At 56.1% G+C, this 27,759-nt stretch overlaps 5 protein-coding genes across 5 annotated transcripts; 2 read left to right on the forward strand and 3 right to left on the reverse strand.

The window, feature by feature from the left end:
• The first annotated feature begins 3,434 nt into the window (after nt 1–3,434).
• Nucleotides 3,435–5,276, forward strand: MYCTH_2300447 (uncharacterized protein). Its single transcript, XM_003661222.1, has 3 exons — nt 3,435–3,655; nt 3,755–4,745; nt 4,819–5,276. Exons 2-3 carry the CDS (start codon nt 3,840–3,842, stop codon nt 5,209–5,211), a joined length of 1,299 nt encoding a protein of 432 aa, XP_003661270.1. The 5' UTR covers nt 3,435–3,655; nt 3,755–3,839; the 3' UTR covers nt 5,212–5,276.
• Nucleotides 5,277–11,795: 6,519 nt separating this feature from the next.
• Nucleotides 11,796–15,919, reverse strand: MYCTH_2124996 (uncharacterized protein; the record flags this gene model as incomplete). The annotated part of the gene is made up of 7 exons (XM_003661223.1): nt 11,796–12,881; nt 12,955–13,540; nt 13,596–13,721; nt 13,775–13,914; nt 13,974–14,039; nt 14,135–14,199; nt 15,811–15,919. The coding sequence occupies 7 exons, from the start codon at nt 15,917–15,919 to the stop codon at nt 11,796–11,798; spliced, it is 2,178 nt and encodes a 725-aa protein (XP_003661271.1).
• Nucleotides 15,920–16,186: 267 nt separating this feature from the next.
• On the reverse strand, nt 16,187–20,341 carry MYCTH_2133103 (uncharacterized protein; the record flags this gene model as incomplete). The annotated part of the gene is made up of 3 exons (XM_003661224.1): nt 16,187–19,281; nt 19,339–19,578; nt 20,260–20,341. 3 exons carry the CDS (start codon nt 20,339–20,341, stop codon nt 16,697–16,699), a joined length of 2,907 nt encoding a protein of 968 aa, XP_003661272.1. The 3' UTR covers nt 16,187–16,696.
• A 972-nt stretch (nt 20,342–21,313) lies between these two features.
• On the reverse strand, nt 21,314–23,677 carry MYCTH_2300457 (uncharacterized protein). The gene is made up of 3 exons (XM_003661225.1): nt 22,528–23,677; nt 22,234–22,471; nt 21,314–22,174 (listed from the first exon to the last, which is right to left on the reverse strand). Exons 1-3 carry the CDS (start codon nt 23,241–23,243, stop codon nt 21,692–21,694), a joined length of 1,437 nt encoding a protein of 478 aa, XP_003661273.1. The 5' UTR covers nt 23,244–23,677; the 3' UTR covers nt 21,314–21,691.
• A 399-nt stretch (nt 23,678–24,076) lies between these two features.
• Nucleotides 24,077–26,990, forward strand: MYCTH_2300461 (uncharacterized protein). The gene is made up of 4 exons (XM_003661226.1): nt 24,077–24,331; nt 24,391–24,602; nt 24,667–26,225; nt 26,297–26,990. Exons 1-4 carry the CDS (start codon nt 24,287–24,289, stop codon nt 26,698–26,700), a joined length of 2,220 nt encoding a protein of 739 aa, XP_003661274.1. The 5' UTR covers nt 24,077–24,286; the 3' UTR covers nt 26,701–26,990.
• Nucleotides 26,991–27,759: the final 769 nt, after the last annotated feature.

Here is a 27,759-nt window from a genome sequence, read left to right on the forward strand (position 1 = left end):
CCACGAGACTCGAGTTTCGTTTCTGCACTAGTGTGTAGCTCGTTAGATCTATGTTGATGCTTCCTCCGGCCGAATGTCAGTCCTGCGAGGGGTTGTAGATGCTGTACCGCGCGTGTACAAATCCGTACTTCAATGGCGCTTGAGGAGTGTGTTGAACACACCCTGCTTAAGGTACCAGGTAGATAGGCTCGCACGCAGTAGGTCGGCGTACCGAGTGGCGTCCACTACAGCACATACCTACGTCAGGTATGTCCATAAACGTGAGGTGGTGCTGGGTAGATTACGGTACCTACACCCTGTTTCCGCCCATTAAAACTGGAGTTATCTGATTGGCCTGCTGCTGAACGGGGTCTTTTCGGTTATCCTGCAGCCTATTGTTTCTTCGGGTCCGGTGGGTCTCCTATCTTGTACGATTCCTCTCGGATCTGCCCTCACCTTCAGAGGCCCGATGTAACCGTTCGATTAGCGAGCAGAGCCAATCCACGGCGCGCGTCACGGATCCAAACCGGCTCCGCCCTTTCATCTCGTGACCCCTGCAAGCTGTGGGCTCGGTCGTCTCCGCGGGGGGAGATGGCATGGCCAGATCCCGATCGAGGAAGCCCGTTTCGCCCAATGGGCTGTTGCGGCACCGCAGATTGCACTTCCCGCTGCCACGCTGCCGACCGGTCATCTCTGCCTTTGGGAAGGTCATGTTCGTGGCGCTCGTCCCCACGCATGGAATTTCCGAGATTTGAGACACACACGCGCGCGCGCACATACACACACACATACACACACACAGAGAGAGAGAGAGAGAGACGGAATTGGGGGCATGCTGGATTCCACGAGAGGGGTCTGGAGTGGCACCTGCCGCGCCACCCGTGCGCTGGATCCTCCCCGGACAGCACCACGATCCCACCGGTCTGCTGTGGGCCGGCCGTTATTTCCCTCCCAAGGGGCCGGTCTCCGAAAAGGGAAGCATTCCCCTCTTGCTCTCTTCCAGCTCATCAGCCAAGCACCACTGGAGGAGTGCACAGTACGAGACTTTTGATGTTTCTGGGATGAAAGGGGGAGCATCCACCTAGTCTGTCTTGGCGGCTGAGACATTTCCTTCTAGAAAACATGCCGAGACCTGTCACCTCAGCTGGCGACGGGGCTAGTGTAGTATATGTACTGTTGTACAGTACAGAGGTACCTCCATCCACGAAATACTTGGTGGAGAGCACGGATACACTACGGCGCAGCTTCATCGCAAGGAGCCGTTCGTTAGGTACCTACTGTGGAGTAACAAGGCTTCCTGCCCTCCCCAAAAGCTGCCTGCTCCGCTTTGCTCGCAGCCACAATGCTTACGTCTTCCCGCTATGGGCATGACGCTTGCTGGTCGCTGCTTTCTGGGCCCTCCGCTCCCCCGGTTGCAATCTTTGGAGCGCCGTCGTCGCACAATTCACACGCTAGCGCACCGGGATCGGACGATCAAACTGTCACGGCGAGATCTGCACTTACGGCACTCCTAGAAGCACTGCTCACCTAGCGTGGCGGCGGTAGAGTCGCCAATGTGAACAGACGGTACCCTCTTCCCTCTCCCTCCATCCCTCCCGCGCTCGCTCTCTCTCTCTCTCTGTGTATGTGTGTGTGTCTCTCTCTGTGTCTCTGTATCTGCCTGTCCGGATCCCATCCTGCCTCAGAGGGCATCAGCCAAACTTCACGGCTGGTGCCTGTTGGCTGGCCCGACCCGTGCCTCATGATCGAGCCTCGAAATTGAGGGACATGGTGACCCGCACTACGCTGGTGTGTGAACTTCACACGGGTACATGGAGAGTTTCATTAGGGAATCTTGACAAGGAGTGCACGAGCGTAGGAACATTACACTCCACTAGTGTAGTCAGCCGGAAGCCCGATAAGCAAAGGTCATCCAGTTTGATGGTACCCTAACATACAACCCGCCTTGCGAGCTTCTTGGCCTTCGATCCTGGTGCCCTCCCTGGCTTCTTCTTTCCCGTCTTGATCGACTAGGACAATTGCACCAGGTCGGCAATCTGCCGGCTCAGCCAATTTCGGCCGCGACATCTGGGTCGCACTTCCTTTCCTTGCCGCATACTCCCTTCCAGATGCTCAACTCCCCAAGTCATGCCTCGCCTAGCTGATGCAGCGGAACGCGGCTAAACTTTCCATTGCAAGCAGATAACTGCACAGTTCCGTAGTTCGCTATCCTTAGCCAGCCCGGCAAACTTTCAGCCAAGTGTGTGATAGTATTGTAGGGACACACTAAAACAGTACCTAACCTAGTTATTCCAACACGACAGCAGGTCCCTGATTTCCCAGATAGCGTATGCAGCGCGTAGCGAATCTCCATACTTGACACATGTAGGTGCCTTCCCATCAGTTCGCTTTCGTCACACTAGGCACAAGATTAATCAATCGGCGGATTTCTCTTGGCTTGTAACGAAGCACCCCCGACCACGGGCCACGCGAGACTGGCCGGCCCATGGTCCTGTTGCATTGACCCAATGGCATACAACGGCACCTGGTCGACGACGGCCTGCAGCCACGATCGTCTCCGCTTTCTACCCATTCGCCGTTCCTGGTTTTGACAGGTCATGCCTACACAGTAATCCGTACACTACTCATTAACCGCCTGGTCCAACGTTATCAGGGAGTCCCATCGAATAGAATACACCGCGCACTCGTGCGTGGAAAACGGGTTTCTCCGATTTCGTGGGCTAGGATGCAGCATCAATGAGGTGAATCAGGACTGAGTCAATCGGGTCAGCCTTGTTGCTAGCTAATTTTCATGGCTACCATCGAAAACGATGGGGAGCGCCACTGCGCTTCCCTTTTGATTGCCAGTGCATGTACCGAATGTACCTCACGTACTGCGGTACGTACACATCTGAACGAGACTTGTATGTATTAGTACACAGAGTCAGGACCAGCGAAACGGAACAGGCTGGCACGTTTATGAAAGCTTGGCGTGTTTGGCTTCCTTTCCCAACGGGGGCGCTGCCGGGGTGGTCCCCGGTTGAGGGACCTGGTCACGCTCCGTGAGACAAGTTAATGGTGAAAATGGGGAGGGGGACGGCACGTTCCCACAACCATTTCCACGGGAACCCGGGCGGGTCCAGTTGATCTCGATCGCCCCTCACCAAGTCCACACAGTGCTCACCGCGCCAAGTGTGGACCCCGAGGAGCGGCTGCAGAGTTCCCCCTCCCCCTAGCACGGCCAGCCAGATCATCAGCTCCTGACAGAAACAGGAAACACTCATAACCGCAGCGTCCGCCACCGACCGTCCGGATCCCCTCTTAGTCTGCCTTAACCTATATTGTGTCACCGAGTGTGGCACCGGTCTGTCTTTGTGACTGCTACCCCGTTGTGGACGACTTTTTTTTTTTTTTTTTTTTTGGATGTGAACGCACACAGGAGGACGAGGAGGGAAGTAAAAGAAGAGAAAAAAGGAGAGAGAAGAAACAGCCCGGGCACACAAAAAATCAGCAAAAGCTTGGGAGGGGAAAGTCGAACATTTCGCACCAGTCTTCTCAACATCAAACATTCGTTGCCCGCCTCCTGCGCGCTGCTCGCATGGTCCCGCGGTTCGGCTCTGGTCAGGTCGTAGGAGCTATCGTCGACGGAACACAGGAAACCCGCTATGGAAGCGGGCGAGTCCGGACATAGGCAAAGGTTCGTGCTTCTTGTTTCTTTCTCCCGGGACAAGTAGTCCACCGTCGCTTCCCGAAGGCTTTCCTTTCTCGAACTGCTGCCTAACCCGTGCTGCCGTAGTGGAGTTCCAACTGCCAGTACTCTTAACCATTTCGACGCGCGGCCCCGAGAACGCATCGAGACGACTTACAGAGAAGGACCGACCATGGCCACGGCGTCATTGATCAGTCCTAACACTCCTTACCAACAACATCAACACCACAACTCGTTCAGCTCCGGCTACCCATATTCGGCCCCCATCACAGGCATGACGGGCATGATTTCGCCGGTCGAGCCCCGACGAACGTCAGCCGGCTCCGAGCCAGGCCATGCCCACCGCCAGTCATTGCCGTCCATCTCGGAGGTGTTATCGGACAGGAAGTCGCTCGGATATGTCCCTCAGCCATCTTCAGCACCTGGCCACCCAACTCCAGGTCTACCATCCTTCACGTCCGCACCGCCGCCCCGGCCACTTTCAGACATCATCATCCCAGACAAGAGCTCATCGCCAAGGGCCTTGCACCCAACGGTATCAACATATCCGCGCACCGAGCCCCTCCCTGCCTTTTCTGATCCCGCGCGACACGGGCTCTCGAGCCGGCCAATGCCTCCACCCTTGAACACCTTCACTAGTCAGCAACCGTCGCCTCCCGTAAAGTTCGAGCAGCTTGAGGCCGAACAGAGGCATGCTGAGGCCCAATCCCTCCGAGACGGCCACCGTCCGCCGCAGCCGCCGCCACCGACGCAGCAACCGCAGCAGCAACAACAACAACAACAACAACAGCAGCAGCAGCAGCAGCAGCAGCAGCAGCAGCAACAGCAGCAACAACAACAACCGCCGCTCCCGGGTTTGTATCCGGAAACCGGAAGACTCCCATCTGGCCAGCTGCCCTTGTCGGCGTACCCGGTCTCTCCTCGGCCATCAGGGCCGCCGCTGTCATCGCCGTACGACGCACAGCGACCTCCCGCATATGCGGAGGAAGCCGAGTATGCGCATCATCGCCCGTCGGATTACAAGGCAAACTTCGACAAGCACTTCCAAGTCAACGGCTACCAGGATGCTCTGCAGGCGGTAGGTTTCGCATGCCAACTGCGCAGGTGTGATTGAAGAAGGTAATGGGACTGACCTGAACTGCTCTACGTAGATCATGCGCTCCTGCCGCACAGGCTACAACTTCGCTGAAGCGTATGCCGCGGCGGCGCAGGAACAACAAGGCTCGCAACCGTTACCGTCTAGGATGCCGACCGAGAACGAAGTGAGCGAGCTTCTTAGCAGCCTCGTTTTCGCGCTCAAGAAGCTCGAAGACGTGCGGGACATGGTCCAGCAGAATCGGATCCAGAACGAGCGCGCGCGTGACAGCAACGGCCGCAGCCCAGAGACCGAGGACGTTCCGATGTACGGCGACGGGATGAAGCCGCCTTACACGATGCACGAAGTCAAGAAGCGCCGAGGGGTGAGTTTCTTTTCTCTTTCAAACTTGTCCTTCCTCGACAATCATACAGAGGGAAAAAAAAAGGGGGGGGGGGAATACACATGATGCTAACTATCCGTCCAAAACAGCGCGCCGCTCCTCCCGGCCGGTGCCACAGTTGCAACAGGGTGGACACCCCAGAATGGCGACGCGGTCCCGACGGCGCGAGGACGCTCTGTAACGCATGCGGCCTTCACTACGCGAAGCTGGAGCGCAAGCGCCAGCTCGACCAAAGATCCCTCCGGCCAAAACCCGCCGATGAGCGAAAGTAAACCCGACAGACAACTGGGGATGACCTGAGAGGCGCGCCTGGTCGTTTCACACATTTCCTGCTCAAACCGCCTCCCGCGCCGAGCGACCGAAATCGCCCCAAGAACAAGCCGATGTTGTTTTGTCGCCGAGCGGCGTTTTGGGCTGCCGAGCCCCATTGCTTATCTCTCCCCTTATCTTTTATTTCCCTCATCTATGTGTTCTTTTTGTTTCCTTTTACCTTTTTCATCAATGGTTCGGAATACCCAGGTCTAGACAGACTGGACCGTTTTGCATCGGGTCGTTGTATGGCTCAGCAGCGGGGCGAGGGAGCTACAGTCGTATACTGATTTCAGCTTTTGTGCATATACCCCATACCCCGTCTTTCTTGCTTTTTCATTTGGAGCTGGCCAGCTAAGGTTCTGGGAACACACATGGAGTCTGCCATTCATCATTGTCCTTCTTCAAAGGGTGTTTCTTGGCTCTTTCTCATTATTTCCTCTGTTTCCCGGCGATCGTATGCCCTCGGGGAAAGGGAGGGATATGCTTCTTTTTTTTTGTTTCTCCGTGGACCCCATGGATAGACGATTGGGGTGGAACAGGGGTCCAGAAGGATAGGGAGGATTGGGAGGAAAGGAAAAGGGTACTACTGGAAGAATCGGTACATACATGCTCATGTACCGAGGAACATGTACATGGAAGGAAGAGAAGGAGTTGAGCAGGGTTGGACTACCAGTTCATCTCGAAAGCAAATACATAGCACGTTTTACAAACAAACAAACAGCAATGCTTTTTTAACGCCCCGCTGTGTCGAGGAATGTGGGAGATTCGCGGACTGGCCAAGCAGACAGCCCATGCCCGTGCAAAATCAAGGACGAAATGACCAACGCCGAAACCCCCCGGCCTGTCGGGGGGTGCAGGCCGATGGGCATCCCAGTGCCTTTTCGCTTGCGGCCCGTTGGGTGTCCACCTTCCCCCGTCAGCCTTCCCGTCCCTCCGACCGTCACGGCGCCCTTTGTACTAGTACGGTGGTTGTGGCCTCGGCACGGGGACGGTCCGGTATATAATTAAAAGTGCATGCCGATATGTACTTCGCACGTACATACATAAGGTGAAGACATACATTACATAGGTAAGGTTGGCATGTTTCGGTCCCGGCCCAATGAGCGGGCGGGTCAAGGATGCCGGGCACCGTTCCATGTCTCGTTCCCCATGTTCACAAGTGCATACACGTCCCCGTCGTGCAACGCGCGGAAGAAGAATCCGGACCCCAAAACTCTCCTACTCTCTCTCTCTCTCTCTCTCTCTCTCTCTACGCCGAGCCTGAGTAGTCATCGGAGATGTCCCCGGCAAGAAAGAAAGAAAGAAGCAAAAAAAAAAAAAAAAAAAAAAAAAAAAAAAAAAAAGAACAACGAATCAGGAATGCGTGTGTGTCTCGTGCTCTGTGTGCAGTCTGAAAATAGCATAGAAGCTAAGAAACAAGAGGGGAAAGTGGAAGCGATGTAACACAAGATTGGTCGCCTCTTAGGCTACGCAGGTCCTGACGCTCTACCAAATGGTCTGCCAAGATGCAGAGACGAGAAACATACATAATGACATAACACCGGACGCCGGATGCCGGACGCCCACTGGAAACTGAGACAAGACATGGCGCAGCACAACATAACATAAATGCTTACCTTTCCGTGTCCGAAGCGAGTACTCCGTACAGTGTAATCCGTATGGACCTCGCGGAGGTCAGGCCCTTGCTCCCTCGAAGATCACATTGGCACATATGACATGCGAGGTGAGATATCTCTGTCGTTTATTTGACCTTGGATCAGCATTCGACCATCGCTCACGCAGCCTCAGACACATGTCCTTTCTTTTGTACGGATACCTACGCATTGCGGACTGCTTCGGTTACAATTGCTCTCTAGTTGCGATTTGGCGTTTCCAAATATCCCCCTGGGTTCTTCTGCCTCTGGCGAAGGTGTGTTGGTATTGCTGCCGAGAAGCCCGCTTTGCACATCCATTTCCTGCTGTGTGAATAACTCGGCCCTTACTTGAATACTTCCCCTCCACTCGCGAGAAGACGGGAGAGTTGCTCGAGCTGTCGTATGCCTGGCGTGGCAAGGACCCGTGGCTTTCTGCAGCCGTGGAACGGCCGCCGGTTCCCCGAGCTCTGGCACCGCTGGAAACAAGAGAGAAGAGAGGGGTGGGGAGAAAGAAAGCGAGATATATTAGATTGCGATGCGAAGACGGTAGGTTAGATGGGCAAGTATAGAAGCTTGTGCACACAGTCCACAAAGGCGGCCGGTATTTCGATGTCGACGGCTTCGGCAGCGAAAGCGTAGTGTTGGCCAGGACGTTTGTTGATACCGAACAAGCCGCTGACGGGCGCCTGCGGAGCAATTACCCCTTTCTGCTTTGCTGCGATGCCGGCCGGGGAGCCATTCCGGCTCGTTTCCAGGGCCGCGAGTGGGGGAGAGAGCTGGGAAAGGAAGAGGGTGTGGAGAGGAAGAAAAAGCATCATGAATCGGATCCCCTCGTAACGACCTGGGCACCGCCAGACCGTGTTTTCTGCCCTTCGACGGACCAAAAAGCCCCGTTAGAGAGTACAAACATGCACGGATGCGGAGCCATATAACGGTAACAACACGAGGCTGCTGCTGAGCGCGGGATCTCGATTCCCTCGAAGGCAACCTCGCGTGGTATGGCCGGATCGAAAAGCTGGGGACCGAGATCTTACGCATCCAACGAGTTCCAATGGCAATCACCGCGAGGCTGATCGTGCTTCGCGCTTGCCTGTAATTTGTATGCGCATACGCGCTGTACTACTAGCACTTGTACGGGTGGACGTAACTTCATACGTACAGGTGCAGAAAAGGGAAGGAATGCACTGTGTCGTAAGCAGGAGGTATCGTTCTCGTGGCAGCCCTGCGGAGGGGCTAAGGCCTCTTAATAATGATGAGTACTAGTTCCGGAAATAGAACTACACTACTATACACCAGACAGAACTCGGCGTCGGGCTTGGAAAGCTCAAACAACCTCATAGCAGTCGGCACAGTGCATGACTGAACTGTTAACACTGGTCGGATCAGCGCCTTCCGGACCTGAGCAGTTTAACCAACTGAACCATGATCACGCGTGATGATACTCTGTACGTAGTACGGTACAGGGGAGGTAGTGCAAGTCATCCATCCGCATTTACTGCGTGCTCCTGCACTGGAGACCGCGGAATGATTGAACGGCCAACACCTGATTCCAAGGATGGCAGGCCCGCAGCAGCCGATCGATCGAGATCTCAGAGCCCCTCATAGTTATTGCCTCGTTTCCAGCAGCGGCGGGGCTGAACTCATCTCTATAGTGTTTGTCACTGGACCGGGCAAGTAACCATCATTCTCCGCTTACCAGTCGGCCGCGCCAATTGAGATTCAAGATTGAAACGATGATGTTCGCCCACTTCCGAGGAGAGAAGCAAGCAGCATGGGGCCCAGCAGGGGTAGCACGGATCTTGCAAACTTGCAACAAGATAAGCGAGCACGGGTTTCCATCCGAAGCCAAGCCTCCCACTGACGTGACGTCACACGCCATGAAGTTCGACCGACAACTTAGAGTACGGGTCCGGCGGCAAGCGCGCCCCTCACCCAAAACCAGTCACCCGGCAAGATGGGATGATTCGATTCTGATCGAGCCAATGAGGTATTCAGGATGTGTGTGGGCTCGGATGCCTGAGGGGTTGGGGGAGGCTTGAATAACCACCCTTGCCGCGCATGCCAGTGCTTCGGGGCTCTTGCAAGGCAACCGCACCCCGACCTCGCCAATGCAATGCATGTCTCCAGAGGCTCGCTTAGAGAACGCGCGCGGTGCGGGATTTCTGCTCCGCGTCCTGACGCACTGCGGCGACCGGGCGGCCACCAAATCGGGAATACATCCCCATGCAAGATTAGCCAGGCTGCGGGCCAGGATTTCAAAAGCAAGCGGCGAGTCTTTCAGCTAATGTATTGTTGCTGTTGAACATCCGTACAGTACATACACTAATCCGTAGTGAGTAGTGGACGCCAGCCATCAGGAAACGCACGACGCAGGATTGCTCTCTCATTAATAACCACTCTACTTACCCCAGCATCCCGACAACAGCTAGAACTAACCCACCAATGGTACCGCTCGGACGGAACGCCGTGGATCGATAATTGTCGCACACCCACATCCCATTCAATAGTTGCAGGCGCAACTCGAATTCCCCTCACCCCGCCCCGCGGAAAGGTGTTTTCAGGCAGACAGTACCAAGTTGTGTAATCCGTGTAAGCGCTGGCGTAATTCAACTCTCGTGTACGGATGTAATAAGCGACATATTCTAGAAGACGTCTTTCTGTTGGCGCACCTGTTTCACGGGCGGGCGGATAGATTCTAGACCCCGAAGCCCGGCGACAAGTCATTTCTTACGCCCGCATAGGGATACTTTCATATGCTAGTTCGCGTGCGAGCGGGCCATATGCTGCCGGGTTGCCATCATCTCCCGGATGGGCTCATGATCATCTTCATCCATTATTTTTCATCCTTTGTTTTTCTCCCTTCTTCCCTCCCTTTGTCTGACCAACGACCCTTCCCGAGCCCCGGATGACTGCAGCTTGACAGGCAATGATGCTACCAATGCCAGCGCGAACGATACACCGCTCGGTTGGCCTGCTATTCTTCTTCCTCCCATAGATGCCTTGTGGGAACGAGCTGGGCACCGCCTCCTGCATGGCCAGCCCGGTTCGGGATGCTGTTTTCGTCTCCGCGAGACCGCCCTGAACTGCATGTTTCACATGCAAGTACATACATCCATACTACTAGTAAAGAAATACGACACATCCATGCCACCCTCACTTTACCGAACAGTGTCCACAGACAAGGCAGGCATCAGGCAACGAGACACTTAGCAAGAAGAAGCAGTCGGCAAAACAGCCACTTTTCATAACCGGGCTGCGGCTTTCGATCTGGTTTGATCTGTTGGTCGGTTGGTCGATCGGGCTGATCGGTTGGCCGGTTGGCCAGTCCGCTCGCTTTTTGGAGAGAGTGTGTGCGGCAAACATTTTGCGAGCCGGCGGCCCTGTGTAACATGGCACGGAGCACGGAAAGCTCACGGCGTCTGCATGTTCCTAAATGCTGGAGTCCGTTTCGAGACGGGAGGGAGAGACGGGAGAGAGAGGGACCAACGAGTGACGAATATACCCCCTCAAGAAGAGAGCTGGCAGCTCCGGCGAGAGCGCGCACGAGTCATTGCCCTCCCACCATTCCGAGAAGTCAGAGGGGGGGCCACACAACCCGGCCCATCATCGCGGACCACTTCCCCTCCACCTTACTTTAAGCAAGCCGGGACGCTCTAGGAGGGAGCGCAAGACAGGGGAAGAGGGCTCGGGCTCTCACACCCAGGTGTTATATGTATGTATGTACTTACTATACGGAGTACATATACATAGTACACACATCACCCTCCATCCGCACCTGCGTCTACATCCGCAACTGTCAAACTTGTCGGCCCACACCGCATCCCGACCGCTGGCCGGGGGAGGAAGTGCTGTATCTTGCCGGGTTAGCCCTGTCTCCCGCGGAAAAGCAACAAGATCGATCTCGCATGGGACGGCTAGCAACACAGATTGGGTCAAACAAAGATGGAGGGGCGGGAGCAAAAGGGTTAAGGGGGAAAGGGGGAAGGGGGATGGTAGTAAAGAAGGTGGTGTGCTTGCAAGGTTGGCATTGCATACGGGCGGGCTTGGGGGTTTAGTTGGGCAGGGTATCCTTGTATTTGCCTTCGATACTTACTCGAGTATTGTACAAGTGAGAGAAAGATTTAAAGAGTTTTCATGTATGGAGGGGGGGGGGTTGTTTTCTTGCCCTCGTTCAAGTAGTAAAGGTAAACATACCGATGGAGTAATTATTGTCTATAGCTTGACCACTCTGGTCTTCACATTGCTGCTAGAACAGTGCATACCTGAGAACTCTTGAAAACAACCATGAGCCTTTCCCTCATATTGTCAGCCATCGTTGGTCAACATCTAGATGGATATTGTACATATGTACACAAACGAGAACTTATTTTAGAAAAAAAAAAGAAGAAGACGGAGAAGAAGAAGCGAAGCCCACACACCAGCTTGCCATAGGAGACAGAAAACAGCACACAAGATGCTGCAAGAGGAAGTAAGAGAAAAAGGGACAGGGTACTGCCATGGTGTGATATTCAAACCAGATATAATGCAGCGCAAGTCAAATCCAAAGTCAGCCGCGCCATTTCGCTCTGGTGTATGCATCGCCCGCTTCCCCTTGAGAACTCCTCGACGCGTATATAGACTGTGACCTCTTCTGAAGCCCCCCTTTCTCCGATAGCTCTCTCCATATTTTTTCTCTCCTCACATCACGGACGACCGACAACACTCCTACCTCAACTCCCGCAAGAACCCCTCAACCTCGGGAACATCCCTAAATGCCTCGCCCCGCGCCTCCAACTCGCCCACCCGAATCACGGCCGCGACGAGATCCTTTGTGATCTTGTCTCCGACGACGCTATCTTTCTGATACTCTGGGTGTCTGGCCACAAACTGCCGGATCCACCTCGCGGCCGTCCAGAGCTCTCCGCTGGCGCGTTTCCGGATCAGATCGAGATAGGTGGCCAGGCGGCAGCGCGTGTCGACGTCGACGTTGACCGAGTCAAGGTAGCTCTCGACAAGCGGGATAAGGCCGGGAAACTCGTCCTCTTCGTCCTTGTCAACGGCGTCGGTTTGCGAGCTAGGGTCATCACCGCGATTAGCGGCCGTGGCGGCCACGGCCGCGGTGGCCTTGGCGTAGGCTGTGCCGTTGATGATCTCGTTGATGCTCATGAGGCGGTACTCGTTCTCGACGGGGCCGGTCGGCGTCGGCGGGCGGCTGGCCGCGGTGGACGGGGTCGAAGCCCCCGAGGCCGAGCTGCGGGCAGCGCGGGTGGTCGGGAACAGGTTGCGGCGGAAGTAGAACCTGCGAGTGAGAACGGCGTCACGGGCGTGGGCTGTCTGCATGTTCTCGTCCACCTTGGTGATCGGGATGTAGAAGTTGAGGTTGTAGCTGAGGATCACGCGGGTGATGAGGACGATGAAGACCGCAAACGCGGCGTTTTCGAAGTCGGTGATCTGGACCTCCATGGACCGGAACTCGACGCGCCAACCAATGCTGTTGTCAGCCGGCGGCGGTTTGAAGCGCATGTGCTGCCAGTTGGTGCTTTGAATGTTCTCGAAGTGGTCCGTCTTGCTCAGGTCCAGCTCCTTCAGGTCCTCCGAGAAGATGACGATGGGGTCGCGAATGAAGAGATGGGCAAAGTGGGTGGCGAGCCTGTCGTCCATGCCGCCATCGAGGAGCTGCTGCTTGATGTCTTCGTCGATGACGAGGTCCGGGTCGAGATACTCGGGCCGCAGCCGAGCGTCCTCCGAGATGTAGGTCGAGTTGGACGCGTAGCGGGACTTGGGTATCCGCCAGCGGTCGTTGACGAGAGGCTGCAAATCGCGAATCAGTTATCTATGCGATGGTTGAAGCGCCCTCCCTCCCTCAGTCAGGAAACTCGCTCACCTTTTCGCCCAACTCCTCGGGAGTCCGGTCATCCACCGCGTTGCTGATCTGGTTCCATCTCACATCCGTGTCTGCCAAGAAGCCTTTGTAGATGGGCGTAGCCGCTGTCAGGGCAAGCAGGATGGGACCGAGCGGGCTGAGCTGGTCGTACATCTGCCTCCCCTCGGTCAAGTTCTTCGCCTGAAACGTAATCTGCAGGCAGCAACTGCCCATGCCGAAGGCCATAGCATCCATATGGATAAAGTTGTCCGGTGCAGCGCCATTCCGCACGTCGTCATCCTCTGGCCACTGGTGTAGGTCGTAGTTGACCGTCGGATCCCGCCACGGCCAAGGTGTCTTCTCATCCCTGAAAACGGGAACGTTTACTTGGACCTTCCGGCCACGGCGCGAGCGAATGTTTGCTGCGAGCGTGGGGAAACGGATGTGAGGGTTGGCGATCTCGTCTGGTACGAATTGGGACCTCAGCTTGGGGCCGGAAACCGGATAGGAGGGATCAGTAAACACGCCCGGACTTCCCAGCCTCGGGAAGGTGGTCAACGTGATCGGATACTCATTGGGAAGCATGTGTTCTTTAGCGATCCTCCTCCTGTCGTACAGGGTTAGCTTGACCAGTCGTCTAATTACGAAGGATGAGGCGGTACCTCAACTTCATGTTTGGCTCAACCTCCAGGAGCTCCTTGAACTCTATCCCCCAAGGCTTGCCAGGGGTAGCCTCGAGCATGAACCTGCCAAATTCGGGGTGGAACACTGGAGGCGGCTGGCTGGTCCTGAAACATACTGTCAGTGTTGAGCCATGCCAGAAGGAAGCTGGAAGTCTTACTGTGGGCTGGAGCCATTTTGGCCATTGGCTTTCTCGGAGAGGCCCTTATCATGCTCTAAGGCCTCGAGAATGTCTGCTTGTTTCAGCGACAGCAGGACTTTGGGATCCTGCTCCGAGTACGACACGACCAAGTACTCGACCTATGGGCAAGCGATGGTGAGAAGGCGATTCGAACCGGATGGGTAGAGAAGAAACACACCTCGTCACCCCATAGCATAGCATCCGCCTCCTTACCCTTGGCTTTGTTCCATATCTCAAGTAGTTGCTACCTCGCGGGTTGATTGGTTAGTCACGGGATGGAGCGAGTTCTTGGGGGATTTTCCGAGATCGATGTAAGGTCGGATTCGGAATCCTTCTCACCTTGATACCCCAAGATCTGACCAGATTAGCCTGCTTCTTGGCATTCGGCCAATCGAGGGCCGTCCCTTTTGCTCTTCACGCGGGGAGTTAGTATGGCGTCATACCAGGGGGGATGGTGTCATATCGCGGTAAACGAGTGGCCGACGTGGTACAGAGAGGAGAGGGGAAGGGGGGAGGGCTAGGGGAGGGACACGCACAGTAGACCCATTGTGCCAGATAGATCCCTTCACCCAGCGTACGTAAACCTCGAGAGGGCTTGTATCCACAAGGCCTCGCCGGCAGTTTTGGGGGGGACGAAGGCAGCTGAGTCTGAGAGGACCGTGCGAGATGTATGATGCTACCGATGCCCCTTTCCCGAGGCGGGATCAGAACTGGGGTGGAAGTGGGTGATAACCAAGCGTTTCCGGGTGCCGAGCTCGAGAACCAATGATCGATCGACAACCAGCAGAAGACAGCCAATTATGGTAAGTGAAGTAAGAGTCAGTAAGTTGAGAAGGGGATGTCTGCCTGCAGTACCGAGAGGATGCTATCGCGAGCAGCGCCGGGATTTGGCAGACTGGATGATGGTGAAAGTAGGCAAAAGGTGGCAAATCGGCAAGATGTCGAGCGACCTCGTGTTGTTCTCCTTTCCCCTCTTCCTATCACTCTGGCTCTGAGGTCTTTCACTCTTGTTCCCACGCGGGATCAACCCGGTGAGTGCACCCCACGTTGGTAGCCTCGCAGCCGCAGGGTTCCTTGGCGCGCAGGCACGAATGAAAAGTGATGGTGGCGTCAACAAGGCCGCCAATGCGCAGGAGTAATCCAAAGCACGCAATCGCTCTCTGCTCAGACTGGACCGACGGTTTACGGCGTGGGGGGTTTTAAGCTGCAGGTCCCATGGCCGGTGAAAGTGAGATGTGCGTGGTGTGGATATATGTGTATGTGTGTGTGGTGTGTGTATATGCGTGGTGTATACGTGTGTGCGTGCGTGTGTGTACAGACGTCGGCAGAGAGAAGAAACTATTCTTCTAAACTGGACGCTCAAGGCGTTATAAGTGGGTTGACGTTGCTCGTGGGCGTCTGCTGTTCGTTGACGGCTCTGTCGGTTGTAGTTTGGGTTGCCGATAGAGTCATATATTCGAAAGGGAAAGAGAAGGATACGCGGGGCACTTAGTAATGCTCGGGCTTTCCTTTCCAACCGCACCGCAGGGTAACGGGGCAAGGCACTGTATGTACGCCAGGTATTTTGAGAGCGGCCAGGGAAATTTCCGCAGCCGACCCAAGGCACCTTCCTTTGGCGGAGAATGAGATCCGATCGCGGGGGTTAATAAGAGAGAGAAAACTCCCGACCCGACGGCGTGGGAAGATTTTCTTCAACCAACAACCCTGCCTCGATCAAGCTTTGCCTGTGGAACCGGGGGTTCTCGGTCCTCGGGAAGCGCCGCCAATTTTTTTCTGCCAGGGAGAACTTGTCCTGCTGTACGAAGTAGTGTAGTTCGTCCTAAGTATTTCTCAGACAGGGCATAATACGGCAAGGGCGCAAGAAAATTCCATCTTTCGCCCTTTTCCCGTGCGGGGCCACCTCAACGGTCAGGTAGAAGGAAGGTTCCGCTTGAGAGCGGGCGTGGGGCCGTTGCTGCCCTTGGTGCTTAGAAATACACATCCACTCCGACATGCCACTTATGATGCGCACTCACATGCCGCAGAAAACGTGCGCCCTTCGGCATACGTGAGCCGTTGGATGCCTGCACGGATAGCGTCGGTGATGTTGTTTCCTTGCGGGATGGGGAGGTTGATATGATCCATGACGCGATTCAAGAGCAACTTGGACTCTTTGAGCTATTTGCTCCGTGCTGCTGTGCAACCGTTTAACTTATGAACCCCGCGCCCCGCGAGGAGGGGTGATGTCAAGACCCAGGTTGATAAGATAAGGTGTTTGGATGGCGCAGTCTGTAACCTGTACGGATTATTATTATGGATTAGTTACTCCGTACTCTGTGCGTGCAATGTAAGTACCCAGTTACCCCTAACCCTGGCTTTACAAGACATGATCCCCTGCCACAGAAGTGAAACCCATACAACAATTGTTAAGTATGTCTTGTCTATACAGGATATGTACCAGGCTCGACATTGCATGCTCTGTTCTACAATCACAGCGTGCTAATCTAGCTCGTCCGCGGCCAAGACACCGCCGGGTATAGATCCCACAACCAACATCCCCAGACATTATCAACGCCGCAATAAATCCACTCGACTTCTATGGAAGCTTTCTCGGCCCTTTCCCAATTCACCCGTAACTTCTCGAGAACCAGAACTCCGTACCGTGCAATTGTCAACCCAATCCTGAGTCTGACATTGTTTCCCGAATCTCAAACAGCGAGAACCCGGGAAGAGGCTCATCTGAACCACGCCGTCTGTGATTCAGCAAGCAGGAAAAGTACGGTAAAAAAAGGAAAAAAAAGAAAAGTTAAGGAGGAAAAAAGTTGAAAAAAAGAGAGAGAACTTTTTTCCGGCGACATCACTTCCATCATGTCATCGCCCCGCCCGCTCCGTCGCCCACAGAAATAGACCGCCCCGTCCGCTTCACCTCACGTTCAGGTACAGGTCCTCCCCTTTTCTCGTCGGGGTCAGTTCCGGCACCCAACCGGGCGTGATCGGCGGCACCGGGCCGTGCTCCTCCGTCGTCTCCTCTCTCTTCCACCCGCTCTTCCCTCTCCGGCCGCCCGGCGCACCATCGCCGCCCGCCAACCCCTTGCCGTTGGCGTTGGGGAGGACGAGGGCCGCCGCCTTTTCAGCCCCGCGCCGCTTCGCGAGGAGGAGTGACGCTTGGCCCTGGCCCTGGCTCTGGCTCTGGCTCTGGTCCTGGCTTGAGCTCGAGAAAGCGCCCTCGGTCTTGACGCCGCCCTCCAGGGACTGTGGCGTGGCTGCCGGGGTCGGGAGGAGGCCCGGGCGCCGTTGTTGGTGCGAGGGTTGGGGCTGCTGCCTAGGCGTCCCATACCGTCCTAACGACGACGATGACGGTGATGATGTGCTGTTCTCGCCGGGCAGTTCATACGGCGGCGTCGGCAGCGACGGCGGTTGGTGTTGTCGCTGCTGAGGCTGCCGCGAGCGCGACGGCTGGGCTCTTGCCTGCGGCGCCTCGTTCCAGTACGACGCCGGGTTCGCGACTTGTCGTTGACGCTGCCAGTAGCGGGCCTCTAATTCTGCCGCGGAGAGCAGCCCCCGACGGGCCTCGGGCGACCCTGTCATTTGCCTGTCCGGGTTACCGCTCGCGGCGGGGCCGGGGCTCGGCGCGTTCCGCAGCCTCTCGGGCCTGTTGCTTCTCGATTGGGAAGCATCCGGGGTGAAAGGTCCGAGCTTGACCATGGAGCCCATGCCCGTGGGGCTGGAACGTCCTGGCGGGTGCCAGACGTTGTACCGGTGTGCCGGAGGGAGTAGCTCGGATCCGGCTACCCTGTCGGGCGGAGGCTGCTGCTGCTGCTGCTGCTGCTGCTTATCGTTGTGCTTGCGGATAGCGGGGTACTTGACGGGAGGCTTTCCCGGAGAAACCGGCGTCCGGGGTGACTCTGCCACCGGCGAGAGGTCCGCCTGACGTTCGTCTTCGATCATGTCCTCATCCTCTGCTGTGGACTCGATCGAGGTCGCCGATTCCTGCGACACCCGGCGGCCAAACTTCTGGGCAGAGCGCCGCTTGGTCTTGCCACCGGTCAAGTCCCTGCTCTCACGCACCGTCGCGAAATAGGTATCGATGGGCTGACTGCTGGCTTGCGGCGATTCGCTCATGATAGTCTCAGCAGTCTGAGACAGTCTCGCAGACACGCTGGGACTCGATATCTGTGGCTCGCGGCGCTGGTCTTTGAACGAGATGGGGGACCCCAATCTCTGCCTACCTGGTTTTCGTGGGAGTCTGAGCGGGGAGACAACAGCATCGGGCGAAAACCCGCCATATGCGTCCCTGGCCCTTTCAGCCCTCGTCTTGTGCTCTGGACTTGGCAACTCGACCTCCACAGGCGCTGCGGGGACCTCCTGAATCACCCGTTTTGTAGGCCCCGGCGCTCTGCTGGAGCTTCCCTGACCCTGACCGGGCTGCTTCGTCGAGGAGTTGCGGAGGATCCAGTTGCCTCCCTTATCGGCATAGTAGACCGTTGTAGCTGATAGAGGATCCGACGTAGGAGGCCGCCATATGGCAGGTCCGGGAGCTGTGTCGCCCTCGCCGTCTTCGGCAAACTCGGTGACCACGCTATCCCGCGAACTAACTGGCGCGCGGACCATCCGTTCTTGGCCCTTGGGTATGGCGAGGGTCAATGTCGGTTTCGGTGGGCTTCGTCGCGCCGTCGGTGCCATGGTCCCGGGTGCAGGGCTTAATCCAGCCTTCGGGACGCTTCGCGGAGGCGGCACTAGCTTGGGAACAGATACCGGACTAGGCTTCCGGGGAGGGGTTGGAGGTCGAGATACAGACAGGGCAGGAGCCTGAGCGGGCGACGATCGTGCAAGCCCACCGCCCCGGGCGGCTAGCGGAGAGATGGCGAGGCCAACTCCCGCTCGCGGCATGCCGGGCTGCCACCGCGGGTCTGCCGGATTCCGCTGCGGCTGGACCTGAAAGAGCGGACCAGTGATGTGAGGGACTCCGTGGCTGCTCCCCGGGCGGCTCTTCTTTCCAAAGCTCACCGATTCCCTGATATTGAAGAAGCCAGATTCCAAGTCGCTAAATCGCCTCCGCCGTATGCATCTAGCCAGCAACACGAGCAGAATGCCGAACACGATGACAGCGGTGCTTCCGAGAACAATGCCGGCAATCTGGGAACTGCTAAGTTGCGAATGCCCATCTCTGACTCCAGAACCTGTCTCGGCTGTTTGTGTGGGGGATGCCAAGCCTGTTGCTGTTGTTGACGATGGCGCTGATGATGATGATGATGGTGATGATGATGATGTGGTTGTCGTGGAGCTCGGTTCGTCACCTGTCGGGAGCCTGACGGTCGGCGTCGGCATGCTGGTTGTTGTTCCCGTCGCCACGTCCGTGCCCGTGGTCGTGGGATTTGCTGTTGGCACGATTAGAGGTCCTGTTCCCGATGGAGGCAGGACGAGGGTGGCCAAGATGGTCGAATGCGTCATTGATACAGCGTTTGACACTCCAATACACATATAGTATGCCGTCTCTTTTGCATCACCTGTCTGTGGTCAGCAGAGGCCCGAAAGGAGAAGAATTCTTCAGGAGATGAACTCACTCCCGCCGTCCTGTCCCTGGCAAGCCCCACGACTGCTTTCTGCCACGAGGCACGATACCGCCCCTTCTCCGAGGGTGTACCCGAACGTCCCCTGCTGCCGGCACAGGCACTGCAAGGAAGGTGAGTTTCCGCAGATATCGCTGTCGAAGTTGGCTGATATGAAGGACTGGAAGCATTTCCGCGCACACGGCGGCACAAAGTTGAGTATCTCGGCCGGGATATCGGCCGTCTGCGCGGCAGCTACGATGGGTAGTGTCGTCAAAGTAGCGAGGCATAGTAAGGATAGCCGGTATGCCATCCTCCGGAGCAACATCTGATTTGAGAAGGTCAGCCATTTGGGTCCATCGGCGCGTGGCCGCTCCGGAGCGCAGTGGTTGCTTGTCGAACCTCAGAAAGAGAATTAGTCCATCTGCGCCCTCGAGACCCGTCAAGTGATGTTGCTCCGCCTAGAACAGAGATCCTCAATGGGCCGGGAGAAGATGTCGTATGAGTAAATGTCGCGAACAAGCCGAGGCAGGAGGCGCGATGGTGAAGTCCGGCCGCAGGGATGGCGTCGGCGGCTGAGACGAGTTGCGGACTCGACGAAGCGGCCGGCCTATTATCCTCAGCCCTAGATTATGAAAATATTAACGAGAGATGACCAGCATCCCTGATATCGTAGTTTCTAGTAGTATTGAAAGCGAGAGGGCCGTCGCAATGGGGAAAAAAACCAAAGAGAAGATGCGATTAGGTTAGTGTTGGCCTCGACAACACCAAACCGCAGGGAACAAACTACACGGATGGGATGCGAGACAAGGAACAAAACAATCCCGATGGAACACTGGAATTGAGAGGAACAAGATGCAACCACAAAGGACAAAAGGAAAAGAAAGGGGGCAAGATGCGTGACGAAGCGTGGAAAGGATGGAGATGGCCTTCCACGGCGGCCATGTGCTGGTTTTTCCCTCTTGCCGCCCTCCTCGGTCACCACTGGCTCGGGCGACATATCGGCCCTGCGCTTCATGGCACACAGCTTTTGCCCATCGCAACCACACATTCACGGGCATGTCTGCGCCCCCCCTGCCACCAGTCCGCATATCTGGGGAACCGAACCGCGTCCCTGCTGCGTCAGTACTGTCCCCAGGAAGAGACAAAAAGCCACACAAGGTCCACGCCACTCGCGTGGAACCGTCCCATGTGCGGATTACTTGAACGCGACAGGACGGGCCTGGAAATGATGGAATCGGCATCGGCAGCGATCTCGTCCGAACTTGTGCGGCACATCATTGGGCGATCGACCGCGCCATTGGTCAGAGAGGCTCATATTAAGAGCGTGTGGCGGCGGTTCGCTGCACCAGGACACCATCGGCGGCTCTAAAATGGGCCTCTTGCAGCCAGCTGCGCGCAGTTACACGGAAACGAATAGTAATGTAACCAGCTGTGGGACTCCGGAGGCGATGAGCACGGGAGCCGCTGGCGGTGCGCGCGCTTGAGCCGGCGCCTAAATCGAGAACTTAGAAGGCAGTGCAGGATCCAGATTGGTCATTGGGCTCCAAGGAAAGGCAGGCCTAGTAGTGTGGTCACGTGAAAATGCTTAGCACTGCCGCCAATCGCATGGGTGTAACGCATGGATGCACTCCCAGGTCGAGGCGTTGGGAAGTTTCGACCTTCGGTCATCTAGATGCAATAATCAGTTCTAGATCGCTTGGAAACAGATTGAATTAATTAATTGGAGACGTCTTTCGAGGGGAAGCGACTGAAAATGGAACGCTGCATACCACGTTCAAGGTTTAGTTGAAAAAAAAAAGACCGATCGACACTGTGCCTCGACGTTGCGGTAGGGCTGATTCAGCTGCAGTGGGTGCCAGGAGCTGAGCGAGGCAGTGAACATTTGACCTGTCTGCACGGGCACCTAGGCAAGCGCCCAGGGGCTATCACTGTGTCAACCGAAACAAACATGCACCTCATCCTTCTGACACACCGGGGTGCTGAGAAGCCGAGTTCGAGGCCAAATAAACAATTGTCAGGTAGAAAAATTCAATCGAGAGACTAGTCAACTTTGGTCGCTTTTGACTATAACGTACGTCTCGTGCACAAGCAGGCGCACACAACCCCCTTACCATTTTTGGTATCTATCTCATGATCCTGTGCTGCAATATGAACCACAACCCTCGGGAACTTGTCCCCCTAATGCAATCTCCCGTCACATGCTATAGCATATGGCCGTGCCATCTCGCCAAACACGATTGCATGAGTTGTCCCCCAAGATCCGCTGCTGCCCGGATGGGGAGGTTCGTCCAATCTGCAATCTTGAGTACCACCACACGGAGCACGTTCCCATTCCCATTTAACCTTTCTCTTCCTTCAAGTCCGCCTAATTCCCGAGCGGATTGGGGGCATAATCAGGGCGCGCCCGACTCGACTTGATGACCTCTTGCACCCTTCTCTCTGTCTCGTCCCAGTCATCCGGGCTCAGCTGGACCAGATCGATGCCGTAGTAGTTTGCGATTTGTGACAACGCCTCGAAACTCTTACGGTCGTAGACGAAGCTGATGCTGACGCCGACGCGCCCGAAACGGCCCGTCCGGCCGATACGGTGGAGATACGTCTCCATGTCGGGTTGTTCCTTGTCACCGAAGCCCTTCATCGGAATGTCGTAGTTGATCACCATGGACACGCTGGACACGTCGATGCCGCGCGCGAGAACGTTGGTGGTGATGAGCACCTTGGAGCGGCCCGACCGGAAGTCGTCGAGGAGGGCGTCACGGTTCTGCCCCTCGTACGCACCGTGCAGCGCCGAGACCTTGTGCCCGTCCGCCTCCATGCGCCGCTGGATCTCCGTGGCGCTCTCACGTGTCTGAAGCGTTATGTCAGAGAATTGCAGGCTGCGAGAAGAGGGGTGAGGACGAGACGCACCTTGACGAAGATGACCGAAGAGCCGATCGTCATCAAGCCGTAGAGCTTGCAAAGAATATCGTACTTCTTGCTCTCATCCGGGCAGTCCATGTACATTTGGGAAATACCCTTGACCGTAAGCTCCTGGTGGCGAAGCTTAATCTCGTTGGCGTTTGGCGCGTATTTCCGGGCAAAGTTCATAACCTTGTCCGGGAACGTGGCAGAGAACAGGAGGATCTGGACGGTTCGTGGAATCAGCCTGCCTTGGGTCAGCATGCGTGAATACTCGACTGGTTCATCCTGCTCGAGACGTACCCCTTGACGCGGACGCATTGGTCGCCCATACCCTGCTGGTCCAGCATGTTGTCGGCCTCGTCGATAACCAGAATCTTCAACTGGGACACGTCGAACTGGCGACGCCTGATCAAGTCCATGACAGTTCCCGGGGTTCCCACCACAACGCTGCCCTTAACACCGGTCTCGCGCGAGATGGAGCCCGGAATGGCGGCCTCGACGATCAGGTTTTCGCAGAACTTGCCGATGGTCTGGATTACGCCCTGGATCTGGCGCGCAAGCTCTCGGCTAGGAGCGAGAAGCAGCGCTTGAGGCTGCGTGGGCTTGGTAAGGTCGATGCGTGTTAGAACAGTGAGGACAAAGGCGGCCGTCTTGCCCGTGCCCGACTGCGACTGGGCGATCATGTTGCTGGGTGGATTGCTGAGCATGAGCGGCAAAGCCCTCTCCTGGATCTTGGATGGTTTCTTGAAGTTCATGGCCAAGAGGCCGTCGTTAATCGGCTTAGGAAGGCCGAGCTCCTCGAAGGACGAGACCGAGTAAAGGGGACTGTCTTTGTCGGCTTGAAGATCGCTCAACTTCACCTCGACGTCATACGACGTCTCAACAAGACCGTTGTTGGTCCCTTCATCGACGTGCTTCTCAGCGCCATTTCCCTCGGCGGTGGCAGTAGCCGGAGCGGCTCCGTCGTCGGCAGGCGCGTCGCTAGGTTTGGAGATGCGGCTCGCTAGGTCCGCCATGGTAGCGATCGTGGGGGTCTTGAAAGAAGGGGGGTGGGGTCTGGAAAAGGTGGTCACGATCAGTATAAGCTCCTGCAACGACAAGAATGAAGTCGTCTACGCGCACCCAGAGGCGAGAGAACTACGCAAGAAGCAACAACAAATTGGTGAGTTGTGCGAAGCGACTTGCCGACCAGTACCTTTCGGGTGGTATGTACGTCCGTACAGGCGCTGCCGCTCTGGGTGGGGCTATTGACCTTCGAGAAAATGAGTACTGAAATCAACTTACGTAAACGATCTTGCAAAAGCTCCTAGTACGGCGTCTGCAGAAAAGCCCTCCAATGATATGGGCGTCGAGCTTCCTCGCCGCACTTTCTTTGTGCTTGACTCGGTCAAAGGTGAACAGAAATAGAGCCTGAAGCTTGAACCGCCGAATGCAGTTCAGCGATGGTGGGGCCGGTTGCACCTCTTCGCCTCGACCAAGCTTGGCGGGCTTCCTTTGTCAATGCCTGACGAAACAGGCTTCTGCATTCCGTAAGTTACCGTCGGTGGTACGAAATTACCTGGGTTCTGGGAATACAGCGCGAGGTCAGGTAGTGAGTAGTATTTTCCTTCGACACTCAAACACCCAAATCTTGGGTATGCATCATCCCGCAACTGTTTCAACTCATACATACAGAATATATGTATTAAGTAGAACTCAAGAGCGTGTATCAAAGCATACCGGCAGCATGCACCGAGTGACACAGCGGAGACAGATGCTGAAAACATTCTCCTCATTTTGGATTCCAAGTCCCTGGTTTCATGACCCCGCGATACAGGCCTTGGCGCCATTGCAGCATCCGGGGTGGGTTCCGTTTACAACTCAGCCACCTCGTCAATTGGAGGGGCCACAGGGCGGTGCGCTCGTTACCTTGTCCGTAACCCTTCCAACAGACCGCATCCATCAGCGCACCCTCCAGAGGCAGCCGCTTCGCAACCTAACATCGACTTTGCTACTTCATGACTTTGCTACTTCATGACTAGCCTTGGGAGAAGGAGAGTTCGGGAAGCGCAAGGAAATCATGGCTGAGGTGGACGTCGCCCCGACACTGGGGTCGGAGCTCAAGGTTCGGCTCGCTCTTGGAACGGTACCGTTCCTGGAGGTGCGCTGACACGGATGCGGCAGGATGGCTTCAAACCAGCAAATGCCTGGGTTGCCAACGGAATAGCCTGGCTCGATGACATCCAGTCGTTCTACCGCGAACGAAGTACGATCGAAAAGGAATACAGCGCCAAGCTCAATGCCCTGGCAAAGAAGTACTTCGAGAAGAAGACGCGCAAGTCGGCGAGCCTGAGTGTTGGCGACACTCCGACCATGACCCCCGGGTCCCTCGAGAGGTACGGCGCTGAGAGCATGTGGCAGTCATTTTGCGCGGCACAAGGGCTTACGTTGCATGAACAGCGCGTCCCTCACGACATGGACGACACACCTTACCACGCTGGAGGCCCGGGCCGACGAACACGAACGCTACGGAAACGACTTGATAAACAAAGTAGCAGAACCCCTGAAACACCTGGCGGTACGGTTCGAGGAACTGCGCAAGCGGCATGCCGAGTACGCCGAGAAACTCGAAAAGGAGCGAGACGCTTCCTATGCCGAGCTTCGAAAGACAAAGGGCAAGTATGACGCTGCTTGCCAAGAGGTGGAGAGCAAGCGCAAGAAGACCGAGTCCTCGTTCGACAAGGCCAAAGCGCAGAGCAGTTTCCAGCAGCAGGTTCTCGATATGAACAACGTCAAGAATACTTACCTGATCGCGATCAACGTCACAAACAAGCAGAAGGAGAAGTATTACCACGAGTACCTGCCCGAGCTTATGGACAGCCTACAAGATCTTTCAGAATTCCGGACGTTCAAGCTGAACGGGCTTTGGACGCTAGCCGCCCAACTCGAGGCGGGCATGCTTCAGCAGAGCTCGGGCCAGATTGACCGCCTAAGCCAGGAGATTACGCGAAACCAACCGCACTTAGACTCGATGATGTATATCCGACACAACATGGGAAGCTTCCAGGAGCCGCCAGACAAGGTGTTTGAGCCGAGTCCTGTGTGGCACGACGACGGCTCCATGGTTGTGGACGAGGCAGCCAAGGTGTATCTGCGCAACCTGCTCAACAAGTCGAAGGGCCAGCTTGGAGAACTCCGGCGAGAGGCAGACAAGAAGAGGAGGGAGGTAGAGGCGCTGAAGCGGATGAGGCAGCGGGTTCGGGAAGGGACGGAGGATAAGGACGAAGTGGCCTTGGTGTCGCAGATATTCTCGATGCAGGAGGACCTCCATCAAGTCGAACGCAAGCGTATCGCGGTGGAGGTGGAAACGTCAACCATCACAGCCACGGTGGGCGACGTGACTCTTGGTGCGAAGAACCACAACTTCAAGTCTCAGACGTTCAAAATCCCGACGAACTGCGACCTCTGCGGCGAGAGAATCTGGGGTCTGTCGGCGAAGGGATTCGACTGCCGCGATTGCGGTTACACATGCCACAGCAAGTGCGAGATGAAGGTCCCGGCGGAATGCCCAGGGGAGCAGTCAAAGGAGGAGCGCAAGAAGCTGAAGCAGGAGCGCCAAGAGGCGGCGAACGCATTGCTCAAACCGACCGGACCACCCGAGCACGTGGCCGAACTACCCTCGCTTAGCCGTTCCGACACAGTAACGTCGGGACGGTCAGGATACGCAGCGAGTTCGCAGCGGTCAATGACAGGTCCCTTGTCACCAGCCGAGGAGACGCCCCCCGAAGTCCCGACCGCGACGCGGCCGACCAGCACATCTGGGTCAACGACTACAAGGAGGAACCGTATCGTCGCGCCGCCTCCTGCTGCCTACATCAGCGAGCTGCCGGGTAGCACCCCGAACGGCTCGTCGCAGGGGGCGGAGCAGAAGGCCAAGATGCTGTACAGCTTTGAGGCCGCGGGTCCAGGAGAGCTAACCGTGCCAGAAGGGAGGGATCTCGTTGTGTTAGAACCCGACAGTAAGTCACCTCTCGCGGCCCCCCCCGAGCTAAAGAAATACAAGCCACCCTTAACACTCACACTTTTGCAGCGGGCTCCGGCTGGGTCAAGGTTCGAGCAGGCTACAAGGAAGGATTGGTCCCGGCGACCTACATCGAACTCACCAGCACCACCTCAGCGCCGGCACCGGCAGCCATCGCGCCGCAGCACACGGGGCAATCGGCTTACTCCAACAGCGGCTCGTCAATAGGCACGGCAGCGGGGCAAACGGGAGGGAAGAAGAAGGGTCCCGCGGTAGCGCCGCGGCGGGGTGCGAAGAAGCTCAAATATGTTGAGGCCCTGTACGACTACACGGCGCAGAGCGATGCCGAGCACAGCATGGTCGAGGGCGAGCGGTTTGTGCTAATTAAGGAAGATCCCGGTGACGGGTGGGCGGAGGTGGAGAAGGGAGGTGTTACGAAGAGTGTGCCGGCGAGTTATGTGCAGGTTGTCTGAACCTACTCCGTACTTGTACACAGTAGCTAGGTGCGAGTGGAGAGGGGGGAAAGGGGTTTGTGGTTGGCTAGAGAGAGGTAATCCGTATGTACAATGGGATGGTTCGGTTAGGAGAGCGGAGAACAGCATTGCAGCTTTGGCATGGGCAAGACTCGAGGATGAAACGGTCTTGGTGGGCTGTGCTGAAGAGAATGCAAGTACAGTGTTTCGTATACAGAGTAATTATAGGCCTGCTAAAATGGCGGGTGTATTAAAGCTTGCGTTGGGATATCCCCAGTCCGATGATTCCGTTTTCAGCTTGCGAGCCTCTTCGAGCAAGTACTATGTATATACTCCGTATAAGACCGACCATTCACAAGCCGGGGTAAAGATGCTGCGCCACGAAGTAAACTGGGATGACCTTGGAGGATGTAAGTGCATACATTGACCGTATAGATAAAAATGGAATGCCTATACGCGAAGCAGTGCTCGGATTGTTGAAGGATCGGGGAGCTCAGGTGAACGGGAGGTGATCGGACCGGTGGCCAAGGGGTTCTAGACTCACTGCATGGAATGACGTCGATGCTATTTCCGCCCCTGCCTATCGTTGCAAATCTCTCTCAACTGTTGACTCGGAACCACGCCGCCTTGGGTAACAGAGATCGAACACGAGGTACTGACTGTACAAGCATGTACTCCCAGGGGAAAGGAAAGTGCAAAACACGGTTGCTGCACTGTCGAAGGTCGCTTTAAAAGTACCTGGAGGTAGGTATTTACAAACCTACCATACAAGCAAGTGCAGGTTGGCTGGGACTTGTCAATGCCCTCTTAGAGCTGATATTCGCACGGATGAGGCACGGTATTTTAAAAAAAGAGACGATGACGAACAAAACACAATACCCGTAGTGTAGGTACTACTGGTAGTAGGGTACAACAGGCACACACAGGCACACACAGGCACACACAGGCAACGAAGGAGTGGGGCATGGACTCATGTCGCTCCTTCCTTGGTTGTCTCGGTGGGCAGCTACAGCAGGTTTGCGTCTGCGTTTCTGACCAACCCGGTGTTCCCGCGCGGTC

This window comes from Thermothelomyces thermophilus, chromosome 2 (genome assembly GCF_000226095.1).
Source record: "Thermothelomyces thermophilus ATCC 42464 chromosome 2, complete sequence".
In the NCBI taxonomy this organism is placed as follows: Eukaryota; Fungi; Ascomycota; class Sordariomycetes; order Sordariales; family Chaetomiaceae; genus Thermothelomyces; species Thermothelomyces thermophilus.